We start from the raw sequence: 13,086 nt of genomic DNA, 5'->3' as shown, positions 1-13,086 counted from the left end.
CTAGTTGTAACACACTTGTTTTAAATACTTCCACACATGCATGACGAAACTTGGTGTATTTACTAGTTGCCATATCAACACTATATAGAGAAAAAATTGCGCCAAAATTATAGTTTTTTTGGAAGATATCCATAGACATTTATTAAACCATAGGAAAAGTAAATTTCTTAAGTTAATTTTTCATCTCTATTTTTTTGTGTTTATTTAAAATTAGACAAATCTGATATTATTTTAATCTCCAATATGTTATTTAACATTTGAGATAGTTCTTTAATGCTTCGCTAACCAGCAGAAGACACTAGCAGGGTTTAAATCCCAGTTGTACAGGCGGGGCATGTTGTCACACTGCGTTACAATGTGCCCCTATTAGAAATATTTGATTATATTCTATACTTTTATTAATTCTATTGAGAAAACATGAGAAAAAGGTGAATAAAGACTGAGAGTCAGTGTTCAGAAATTACTAATTAATTTGTTTTGAACTATGTTATATAGCTGTGTTTTCCTGTGTTCGTAGTCAAAACTCAAAAATTAAAAAATGCCATTATTTTATATGAAAAAGTTAATAATTTTATTTTATTAAGAAAATATTTTAGTTTGTCTTGTACTTTTTTTTATTTATTAGATCAGATAACCTTTTAAGCTGTCATATTACAATGTGCCCATCACATGTTACAATGTACCCCACCTATGGGGCATGTTGTCACAGTTCACTTCCATTCTTTCGGGGTATATCAAGAAAAAAAGTATATACTATATTAATAAAACAAAACCACATAATTGTACTAGACATGTGGGAAATTAATGTGGGAAAAAATAAATACTCTGAACCATAAGTAGATTTACACAAACTGAGAAAGTCAAAAAGCGTTAATTTGTGCCCCGCTCTCCTCTACTATATTAGGCAATTATTTCACAAAGTACACCTCAGAAAAATACCGTGGTCCAGACCTCGGTGACCTCATAGCGACTACGGCCATGTCTTTGAGGCATAGCTGGGGGGTTGCCAACCGTTCTGGATAATACGGAATCATCCCGTATTTAAGGCATCAATGAAGTGTCCAGTATGAAAGCCATGCGGAACGCAGTTTGTCCCATATTTTCAGGCATACGCTCTAAATTGAGAATTAACCATTTATTTGAGACAAATCTTTGTATGATTTTGTCTGAGAACCTTTTATACATCTTTTGTACACATATTTAACTGCAGATGCTGAAATGAAATGCACTGACTGTGTGGTACAGTACAAATATTTTGAGTGTCCCTTTTTCTGTCCCTTATTTTCCTATAAAGAACCACGATTGTCCCTTATTTTCCTTTCCATAAGTTGGCAACCCTAGTTGGCTGGGTGTAATTTTTTTTTAAATTTATTATTTATTTAGTCTCACAGTGTAAAGGAGGCCAACTAGTAAGAGTTAGTAGAGGTCAGCTGCGGTGTTTAGTGTCCTTGTTAGTGTGCCCTCCTCTCATGCTGGAGACGCTGGTTCGAAACTTGCTCGAGCAGGCTGAGGAGGACCGGTCACATGTGGTGCCGTGACCCGGATGGGAATGAGGTTTAGGGGGGCGAGTGTAATGGAGGCAAGCTAGTAAGAGCTGTGAGAGTAAAGCCCTTGGTCTCAAGGCGACTCGGTTACTGATGATAGAGACTGCAGTCTTTATTGCCCTTGTTAGTGTTCTCACACACATCCCACGAGTGCTGTAGTTAGGACGATAAGGGCCCAGCAGAACCACTAATGTTTTTTTCCATATTGAAAATTTCAGAAGTTCTGTAATAAAATGTATAATGTTTGATTCGTTGAATTGGTGCATATCTTAAGTAAAATACAGGTTTGTGTACATTTTATTTTATGTATAACATCATTACTTTGCTGTAAATCATTTTGTTTTATGCAAAGCATACAGGGACACAACCTAAACGAGTGTTGCTTCAGTCTTTTCACGTCATGGAAACACCTGATGCCTTGCATAAAATAAATCATTTTATTGGGTAAGATATTAAATCTAAACACTTTGGATGATAAAATATGTCAGAGCACAGTTTGTTAATGGTCAGATTATGGAGTGAGTCACTGCATCTTTAGGTTATGAGTAGGGTTGCCACCTGTCCCGGTTTTACCGGGATTGTCCTTCTTTTTAATAACCTGTCCCGGGAAATTTATCCACTCTCCCGGGACACTGAATGTCCCGGTTTTTATAAGGCTACGTGAATATGTATGTTCAACTGACTATTTTCTCACTTGAAATAGCCTATGCATTGTGCACAGAGTGGTCGGTGTCTCTCGTAGGGTCTCTTGTGTGTAGAATGCGCTATCATTGGCTCTGGGACGGGTGTGTCGTGTGACGTTACGTATGCGCGTCTGTCTTGGCAGCTAGCCAGTTACTACAGGCGGCAAATTGAAGCAGATTGTACGTCGTCAACATCGTCTGTTAGTGTTAACATGGGTGGCGAGACGGAGGACGAAGATGACAGTGTGTCAACAAAGACTGACAGGCCAGTAAAAAAGAAAATGAAACGTTCGACCTACTTTAATAATGACTGGATGAAAAATGACAATTACTCCACATGGCTAAAGCCAACACCAGGCGATCCACTATATGCTACTTGCTCCGTATGCTTGTCATAATTCAGAGGCGGAAGCAATATGCAAGTAAACTCTTTATTGTAGGTCAGAAGACACAGAAATAACACACGGGTGGGCTGGTGGCGCAGGGACTTGATGGTCAGCGTGGAGGTGAAGACAGGTGACGGTGAATCCAGTGAAGTGAACATCCAACACGACGAACACCATGAAAACACCGAACAGGACACGAACTGGAACAGGAACTGGAACCGGAAGAGCTGACGACGACAACACACTGAGGACACCAAAACCAACGATCTGACAGGGAAAGGAGAGTGCGATGAGTTTATATAGCAGAGATGATTGGTGGTAGCTGATGAGGGGAATGAGATCAGGTGGAGTGCTGATCAACTGAACGAGCAGCCACGCCCACTCACACACACCCACACACACAAAACAACAAATACACGAGACACGAAGAAACCAGTGAATTCATGAACCGTGACAGTACCCCCTCTCCTAGGAACGCCTCCTGGCGTCCCCAGACTCCCTTACCTGTCGATTGTAATCATCGATAAGAGAGTGATCCAGGATGTCTCTGGCAGGAACCCAACTCCTCTCCTCCGGACCGTAACCCTCCCAGTCCACCAAGTACTGGAATCCGCGTCCCCTCCGCCTTGAGTCCAGAATGCGATTAACCGAATACGTAGGTTCCCCTTCTACGAGACGCGGCGGGGGGGGAACCGGGACGGGCGGATTAAACTGAGAATGAAACACGGGCTTGATTTTGGAAACATGGAAGACGGAATGAATCCTCCTGTACACTGGAGGGAGTTTGAGGCGGACTGCCACCGGGCTAATGATCTTGGTGACAGTGAATGGGCCAATAAATTTGGGAGCTAGCTTATTAGAGACGGAGCGGAGAGGAATGTTCTTAGTAGAAAGCCACACTTTTTGACCAACGACGTATACGGGAGGCTTAGACCGGTGGCGATCGGCTTTAGCCTTGGTGCGCGCTCCCGCTTGGAGTAGAGTCTCGCGGGCTCTAGTCCAAGTGTGGCGACACCTCTGGACAAAGGCGTGAGCGGAGGGGACCGCGACTTCGGATTCCAGACTAGGAAAAATTGGTGGCTGGTAACCTAGACTACACTTAAACGGCGATAGGCCCGTAGATGATACTGGTAACGAATTGTGGGCGTACTCCACCATTGACAGTCGTTGGCTCCATGAGGAAGGATTCTTGGAGACCAAACATCGCAACGTTCTCTCCAAATCCTGGTTGGCTCTCTCAGTTTGGCCATTGCTCTGGGGATGAAACCCTGAGGACAGACTAACAGTCGCACCCAGTAATCTACAAAATTCTTGCCAAAATTTGGACACAAATTGGGGTCCTCTGTCGGAGACCACGTCTGTCGGGAGGCCATGTAGCCGAAAGACGTGGTCAACGACTGTTACCGCTGTCTCCTTGGCTGAGGGTAATTTGGGCAAGGGAATGAAATGGACCGCCTTCGAGAATCGGTCCACCACGGTCAAAACTACCGTGTTACCCTGAGAGGGTGGGAGGGCGGTGATAAAATCTAGAGCGATGTGGGACCAGGGTCTCGAAGGGATCGGCAGCGGTTGAAGGAGCCCATCTGGGGGTCGATTGGAAGTCTTACCAGTGGCACAAACTGAGCAAGCCAAAACAAAACTGTGAACGTCACGAGCCATACGTGGCCACCAAAATCGTTGCTTAACTAAAGACGTGGTACGACTGACTCCTGGATGACAAGCCACATTGGAACAATGACCCCACTGAATGACGTTGGACCGTAATTGCTCTGGCACAAATAACCGGTTCGGTGGACAACCGGGCGGAGGCGTTACCCCTTCTAAGGCCGTTCTGACCTTCGATTCGACCTCCCATGAGAGTGTGGAGACAATTAGGGACTCCGGAAAAATGCACTCGGGAGTAGACGGGCGATCGGAATGGTCAAAAATACGTGACAAAGAATCGGGCTTGATGTTTTTGGAGCCCGGGCGGTACGAGAGAGTAAAGTCAAAACGTCCGAAAAAAAGTGCCCACCGAGCCTGCCTAGAGTTCAATCTTTTAGCGGTTCTAATGTATTCCAGATTCTTATGATCGGTCCATACGATAAAAGGTACCCCCGACCCTTCTAACCAGTGACGCCACTCTTCCAATGCTAACTTGACTGCCAACAACTCTCTGTTACCAATATCATAATTACGTTCGGCAGGGGACAAACGATGAGACAAAAACGCGCACGGATGCATTCTGTCGTCTGTAGGAGAACGTTGGGATAACACTGCACCTACCCCCACCTCTGACGCGTCGACCTCCACCATGAACTGACGTGATGGATCAGGGGTAACTAGGATGGGGGCTGAAACAAAGCGGCCTTTCAGTTTGGCAAACGCAGCCTCGGCTGCGTCTGACCACCTGAACGTAGTTCTGGGGGAGGTCAAGGCGGTCAGAGGTGAGGCTAGTTGGCTGAAATTGCGAATGAACCGCCGGTAAAAATTGGCGAACCCCAGAAACCTCTGTAGGGCCTTACGGGAATCTGGACTTGGCCAATCCACCACAGCCTTAACCTTCTCAGGATCCATGCGCATCCCCTCAGACGACACAATGTACCCTAAGAAAGGAACAGACTGTGCATGAAAAGCGCATTTCTCCGCCTTGACAAAAAGACCATTCTCTAACAACCTCTGAAGCACTCGTCTGACGTGCTGAACATGTTCCTGGAGAGACGAAGAAAAAATCAATATGTCATCCAGGTAGACATAAATGAACTGATCGACCATGTCTCTCAGCACGTCATTGACGAGTGCCTGGAAGACTGCTGGACTATTGGACAGCCCGAAAGGCATAACCAAATATTCAAAGTGCCCCCTGGGGGTGTTAAACGCAGTCTTCCATTCATCCCCCTTCCTGATGCGGACCAAATGATAAGCGTTACGTAAGTCCAGTTTTGTGAAGACCGACGCTCCCTGCAACCTCTCGAAGGCTGAAGACATCAACGGCAAAGGATAAGTATTCTTTACCGTGATGTTATTCAGCCCTCGGTAATCAATGCAAGGTCGCAGAGAACCGTCCTTCTTCCCCACAAAAAAGAACCCCGCCCCCGCAGGAGAAGAGGAAGGTCGGATGAATTTGGATGCCAGAGAATCAGAAATATATTTCTCCATGGCCTCCCTCTCGGGAATAGATAGAGAGTAAAGTTTGCCTTTAGGCGGAGACGTACCTGGCAGTAGATCTATTGCACAGTCATAGGGACGATGCGGAGGGAGAGAAGCAGCCCGAGACTTACTGAACACTTCCTTCAGGTCCAGATACTCCGTGGGCACGTTTGATAAATCCACTGCCTCCTCCTGAAAAGCAGAAACAATAACAGACGGACAGGCAGACGCAAGACAGGACTCATGACAAAAACTGCTCCACTCCAACACTGATCTCTGCTGCCAGTCAATTTTGGGGTTATGCTTGATTAGCCAGGGGTGACCGAGAACAACAGGTGCCAGGGGGGAGTCCAGGATGTAAAATGAGGTAGTCTCTGTGTGATTGCCGGATACAGTGAGTGTAATGGGTCCAGTGGTGAATGCGATGGTGGGAAGGGCTTGACCGTTGAGGGCGTGCACAGCAATGGAATGGGTGAGTGGTAACAGGGGAACGTGAATCTTGTGAGCGAATGTGTAGTCCATGAAGTTACCTTCTGCCCCGGAATCCAAAAGTGCAAGACAGTCGTGAGTGTTGGCTGACCATCTAAGTCTTACCGGAAGGAGAGTTGATGTTGATGAGGTCTTCTCAGCGGAGATCCCACCCGACAGTAGCCTCAGATTTACTGCCGGGCTTGCCCTTTTACCGGGCAGTTGTAAGCGAAGTGACCAGCAGTCCCACAGTACAGGCAAAGGCCCTGGGATCTCCGCCTTTCCTTCTCCTCCCGGGAAAGCCGAGCTCGCCCGACCTGCATGGGCTCGTGATCGTAGACGGGGCTGACCGCGTCCCCGCCGCTGGCTTGCGTGGTCTCCACGGTGGTTGAAGCCCGAACCGGTAACTTCATCCGTTCAACACGAGAGAGACGAGAATCCACGCGAAGCGCCAGGTCGATGAGTCCGTTGAGTGTAGCGGGTAAATCCAACGCGTAGATTTCTCTCAGGACGCGGTCAGCCAGCCCATGCAGGAACATGTCCCACTGCGCTTCCTCGTTCCATTGACACTCAGCCGCCAAGGTCCGGAACTCAATGGCATAATCTGATACGGATCTGCTTCCTTGCTTGAGATCCGCCAGGGTTCGTGCTGCTTCTCTTCCCGCGACCGCGCGGTCAAACACCATCTTCATCTCGGCGGCGAGTGTCTGGAACGAGGCACAACACGGATCTTGATTCTCCCACACCGCCGTCCCCCACAGAGCTGCCCTCCCAGTCAGCAGTGTGAGTACGAATGCCACTTTGCTTTGTTCTGTGGCAAATGTTCTGGGTTGCAGAGAGAAATGCATAGTACAGCGAGTTAGAAAAGCTCTGCAAAAATTCGGCTCACCACTGTAGGGTTCAGGGACCGGTAGACGGGGTTCTGACTGGGAGGCGCCTGATGGTGGAACTGGGGGAGCGGCCGGTGTGGGTGGTGGCGCAGTGGGAGCTCGTAGATGTTGAAGCTGCTGGGTGAGCTCGGACACCTGCGCCACGAGAGCTTGAATGGCCCGACCCGACTCCGTAGATGTCCTCTCTTGAGCCTCTATCCGAGAAATGGTTACTCTGATGAAGTCATCAAGCGTAGAGGATCCACTTGCTGCTCCCATCGTTTGGTCAGATCGTTCTGTCATAATTCAGAGGCGGAAGCAATATGCAAGTAAACTCTTTATTGTAGGTCAGAAGACACAGAAATAACACACGGGTGGGCTGGTGGCGCAGGGACTTGATGGTCAGCGTGGAGGTGAAGACAGGTGACGGTGAATCCAGTGAAGTGAACATCCAACACGACGAACACCATGAAAACACCGAACAGGACACGAACTGGAACAGGAACTGGAACCGGAAGAGCTGACGACGACAACACACTGAGGACACCAAAACCAACGATCTGACAGGGAAAGGAGAGTGCGATGAGTTTATATAGCAGAGATGATTGGTGGTAGCTGATGAGGGGAATGAGATCAGGTGGAGTGCTGATCAACTGAACGAGCAGCCACGCCCACTCACACACACCCACACACACAAAACAACAAATACACGAGACACGAAGAAACCAGTGAATTCATGAACCGTGACAATGCTCAGTTAAAATTCTGGTTAAACATGAAGGCAAAACTGCTTTGGATGACCATGCTAAAACGAAGAAACATCAGAGTCGCATTCAAGTAACCAGACAAACAAAGGCAATTTCATCATTCATGATTACAAAAAACTCAGAGGACAAAATTACTGTCGCCGAATTAACAGCTACCTATCACGGTGTGCGACATGGCCACAGCTACCTGTCAATTGACTGTGGGAACAAGGTCAGTGCAAAAATATTCAGTGACTCTGATATTGCAACTAAAATGTCTTGTGGCAGAACTAAAAGTGAGGCCTTAGTGGAAAATGTGTTGGCACCATTTAGTCAGCAAAGATTAGCAGCAGAGTTGCAGAAAGCGCACTATTTTGCGGTATGTTCTGATGCATCCAATTCTGGGCACACAAAATTGTTTCCCTACACAGTCCAGTATTTCTGTGCATCCGAGGGTGTGAAGTATGGATTGTTAGACTTTTACGACGACTCCAACGAATCTAGTGAAGCCATATTCAAACAAATAGTGTCTATTACTGAGAACAATGGACTTTCAGTCAGCCAGATCAGTGCCTATGGTGCAGATAACGCATCAGTTAATTATGGTCGGCACAACTCAGTTTTTCAGAAACTCAGAGAAGCTAACCCACAAATTGTGAAGGGCAATTGCAAGTGTCACATCATAAACAACACTGTCAAAGCAGCTAATCGTGTCTTTAGTGCTGGAGGCTGTGACGTGGAGGCCTTTGTGCTTAAGGTGTATAGTGAATTCAGTTGTTCTGCTAAAAAAGTGGAATTGCTTAAGGACTTCTGTGAATTTACTCATACAAAATACAGGGAGATTCTGAGGCATGTCCCTACACGCTGGCTGTCTTTGCTGCCAGCGATACAGAGGATTTTAGAGTGTTGGCCAGCTTTAAAGTCTTATTTTGTATCCCTGGGAAAGGAAGACTGCCCAAGTATCATCTGGACATTTGTGTGTGGTGCAAGTGATGGAGAAAATGTAGACTGTAATGTAGCTGAATGTACCCTTGCATTCATGCACAATGTGATGCAAGAATTTGATTCATCTATTAGGGTGCTCGAGAGTGACAGTGCTACTGTGATTGACGTTTACTCTGTGATGAACCGATTGCGCAGTCAGCTGATCGCAAGGCGCACAGACAAATTCTATGGCAGCAAAGCAAAACAAATACTGAGGAGCCTTTTACCCCAGCAACAGGAACAGTTCAGGAGCCTGGTGGACAGATTTTTTGAGAAGGCAGTGCTGTATCTTGAGGATAAATTTGACTTCAATGACCAGGTTCTTGCACACATTGGCTGTCTCAGCCTTCATGATGGACAAGCACTCCAGTGGTCAGAGTTGGAAGTTTTAGTGGAAAAACTGGCCCTGGATGTTGAAGAAGACAAGCTGTATGGTGATGTAGTCATTCTGAATGAGGTCTTGCACACCATTCCAACAGACCTTACCCCAGACAGAAAGTGGGCCTATTTTTTTAGCAAGGCAACTGAATCCACCGAGCTGTTGAAAGTAGTTGCTTTTGTTTTTTCCATACCAGTCAGTAATGCCTATGCAGAAAGAGTGTTCAGTCATATGGAGGATGTTTGGTCCGATAAAAGAAACAGACTGTCAGTTGCAATGGTGAAGTCTGAGCTTCAGGTCAGATTGAATTTCAAATTGTCATGCACTGAATTCAAGACATTCATTGAAGAACAGAAACCACTGATAGCTGCAGCAAAGGGAAACGCCAAGTATAGATGGAAGACTAGGTAAGCTAAGGCCTATTTATGTTTGATTTTTTTATTTTATTCCAATGTCTGATTGAGACATGCTAAATAAAAGTGGCTATAGATGTGGCTAAGGTATGGTAAATGCAAATCTAATGTCATCCCTCTACTTATTTCTTTAGAAAAGAGGAAGCAAAAGCAAGCACAAGCACCAGTATCTAAGCAATCAGGTAAGCTATAAGTTAAGTAAGATAAGTGAGAATACTTGAGATGTTTAAAATATTCACGAGTCACGACTATGCACAATCTTACTGCACAAAGGCCAATTTTGTCTTGTGGGTCTAATGGACATTTTCACTTGTGAGCAAAGCGGTCGGTCAGGTCATTGATATGTCCAGGTTTTTTATCAGACATAGGTGGCAACCCTAGTTATGAGTGAAATGCATGACGGCAGTCTGAAGTTAACAGCTCCCCGTCGAACGTGAGTCCAGCTCCGGCACGAGAACCAGCAGCGTTAAGATGGAAACGGGATAACAGAGACTGGTCGATTACACGCAGTACCTTCACACATAATGTACACAAGAATTACATTCAAAGTCTTGCAGATATACAAAAATAATTTAATAAATGCAAAAAAATAAAACTATTGCTTTAGTGAATGAGACCCAATGTTTAAAATAATGTAAAGTTTTATAGCCTATGTGGAGTAGTGCTAGCCTGGCAAGCCAGACCTACATCAAGATGTTAGGTCTAGAAACTCACCATAGACGCGGTTTAATCCGAGGGGCGGGATAAACGGCTGTCTTTCAAATTCCATTCACGCAATAGGACAGCGCTTCAACCAACCAGAGCGTTTTCCCAACAGCGGAGCTTAGTTGATATTCAACTTTTGCCATATCTGGCCGGCAAAACGACGAACACATCTTCCTTTTTTTAAGAATGACTTCAGTGCCGTTCTTTGCTCTTTTCTCAAAGAAAAACTTAACTCCAAGTCCTCCAGAGTCGCGGCCAAAGCCGATTCGAAAGACTGTTCTCCAGCAGCCGTCATTCTTTGTTTTCAAGTAGCAGGGAACCGTCGCAACTCTGTCGTCATATGTTAAGCCCGTCCCCGCCTACTCTATACACGACGTGATTGGCCTGACCCAATTCAGGTTTTTGCAGCTAGAAGGTCTATTGAGAGTTGCTAGACCCCCCTGGCTGCGAAATACATTTTGCTGCCACTAGGGTGCGTCTAGATTTCTAGGCTAGAGTAGTGCAGAAATTGTTAAAATACATAAAGTTAGTATTCCTCCAGGGGGCGCTCAACATAATGTAATAAAAATGGAGAGACTCTTGAACCTCAGAGTGAGAAAACTTTATTAATAAAGGAAAGCAAATACATATGGCAAATGGACAGCAGAATTATTGTCTTATCTGAGAGAAATATGTCATGTTCAGCCATAGAGGAGCTTCAGTATTAGAGACATCTGATCTGTACAATAATAACACTACAAGACATGTGAGAACCTTTCAGTGTGATTAGAAGTCATTTCTAAAGTCCACAATCAAATAAAGATAGGATTGTGAAAAAAAAAAAAAAACTTTAAAAAGGAAAGCAATGCGAATTATATTAAGTAATATAGAGTAAGCAACGCAATATTTGGTAATCATCAGTATTTATCACGGCTAACACTCGCATTGACACTTTGAGTATTAATGAGAAAATATGTTGCAGTTCTCAAATTATCTTCTAGGGTGAAAATGAGCCACCTAAAAAAAAAAGATTTCTAAAAATTCAATATGCAAATAGTTAATAAAATAAGAATATTTGATGGACAAGACTAATGATCTCTACTCACTGTAGACAGAAACATTGAATACTTTTGATGAGAATCTTCCTGGAAACATCAGTAGTTGATAATCTCCATCATGTTCAGTTGTGGTGTTTGTGATGGTCAGAGATCCAGTTTGATTGTCCAGCTTCAGTCTGTCTCTGAATCTCCCATCAAGAACATCATCATATACAGTGATTCTGTCGGCCCGTTTATTGATTTCAGCTATTAAAGTGTTTTTATCTCCAAACCTCCACTGAATCACATCATCATCCTTCATTTCAGTAAGATAAGAATAAAAATGATGTTATTTAAGCCAGCGCAAATACCTGTATTTACATCCTGTTTTCGGTTGAAGTCCAAAGTAGTCGATTGCCGAGTTGACGCGTGTGATCATAGGTAACTAAACCTATGCGCGTGAACTCGACAATCGACTACTTTGGACTTCAACCGAAAACAGGATGTAAACACAGGTATTTGCGCTGGCTTAAATAACATCATTTTTATCCATTTCTTTCACATCTACTGCAGTCAGATTCACTCGTGTTCACTCTGAAGGAATCACTCACATGACCTGTGCACTTGTAATGACACATCAAGGATGTTAAGAGGCTAAAAGCAGGTTTAAATATTGCCCCATTGAAGTCAACAGGGTGTAAATTTTAAAAAGAGGATAACACGGTGTAGGCAACACCGATTTTTGTCGTTGTTCTCTGTATTGACAGCACTCCAAATTTACAAAAAAATGAGCTCAATGTTAAAATTGACCGGAGTTCTCCTTTAATAATGAAGCCAAACAACGCTACTTAAAAAAAAAGAGATTATAGGCGGAATCGATCCCTATGAATAAAGTATGGAGTAATAATACCGTGATTCCCACAATCAGGCATGTGATTGGCTAAGGACAAAAAAGCAGGAAAATATACTGAGAACTTTAGTTCTTTACTTTAGTTTTTCATTTCATTTGTCTGCTATTTAGTCCTCCTCTGGATTTGTGGATGTTTCCTGGACTGTACAGAACCGGTTTTGTTCATTAAATGTTCTGATCGTTGCTTTTTATGTTTTATTTATTTTACTTAAAAGAAATTTGTATATTCGTTTATTTAGTTTTTTTTCTTTTTTCACAAATGTAGCCTATGACTTTTGGAAGTGCAATTTGATTACCATATATGCAGTTAGTTTTAAAGGTCCCCTATTACGCTAAATTCACTTTTGCATGCTGTTTGGACATAAATGTGTGTTGGCAGTGTGTGTACACAACCAGCCAATAGTGATAAAAATCCACTCACTCCTTTTTTATTAATCCCCATAAATCATCAGCAGTGTCTCCCAACGACCTGTTTTCAGAATGCTGTTTTAGTGACGTCACTAAGCACAGGCCCCGCCCACGAGTGTTGACAGACACTGCCGTTTTAACATAGACCCGCCCTGATCGCGTTCACAGCTGCTGCACTGACGAGAATGTCTCCCAAGCGTTGTAGGTGTTGTGTGGCTGGATGTATTAATCCACATAGCTCTCTCTATTTACTCCCGAAATCTGAGGCAGCCGCTGAAGACGAGGTGGAATTATTTTGTTTTTAAAGAAAATGCTCCCTCAACTCTACCGAAATTCGTTTATGTACTTGCGCACTTCTAACAACTTACTGTGTTTACTCAGCTCTTACGGTGATTTTCTGAGGTAAAACTGACGCTTCATCTTTTGTGTGATGTACAATAAACTTT

The 13,086-nt window shown here is 44.3% G+C and overlaps 1 protein-coding gene across 1 annotated transcript in view; it reads right to left on the bottom strand.

The window, feature by feature from the left end:
- The window catches only part of LOC307169652 (uncharacterized protein), a gene marked incomplete at its 3' end in the record, with an annotated part of 320,630 nt that extends 308,981 nt beyond the window's left edge, over positions 1 to 11,649 (bottom strand). Inside the window, exon 1 of the mRNA XM_079890383.1 lies at positions 11,392 to 11,649. Within this exon, the coding sequence (XP_079746509.1) occupies positions 11,392 to 11,644 (253 nt within the window). The 5' untranslated portion in view covers positions 11,645 to 11,649. The remainder of the gene's footprint in view (positions 1 to 11,391) is intronic.
- Between the last annotated feature and the right edge of the window lie 1,437 nt (positions 11,650 to 13,086).

Source organism: Squalius cephalus (genome assembly GCF_949319135.1).
Source record: "Squalius cephalus genome assembly, chromosome: 13".
In the NCBI taxonomy this organism is placed as follows: Eukaryota; Metazoa; Chordata; class Actinopteri; order Cypriniformes; family Leuciscidae; genus Squalius; species Squalius cephalus.
Note: the sequence above shows the minus strand (reverse complement) of the source record. Positions and strands in the feature narration are given on the sequence as shown.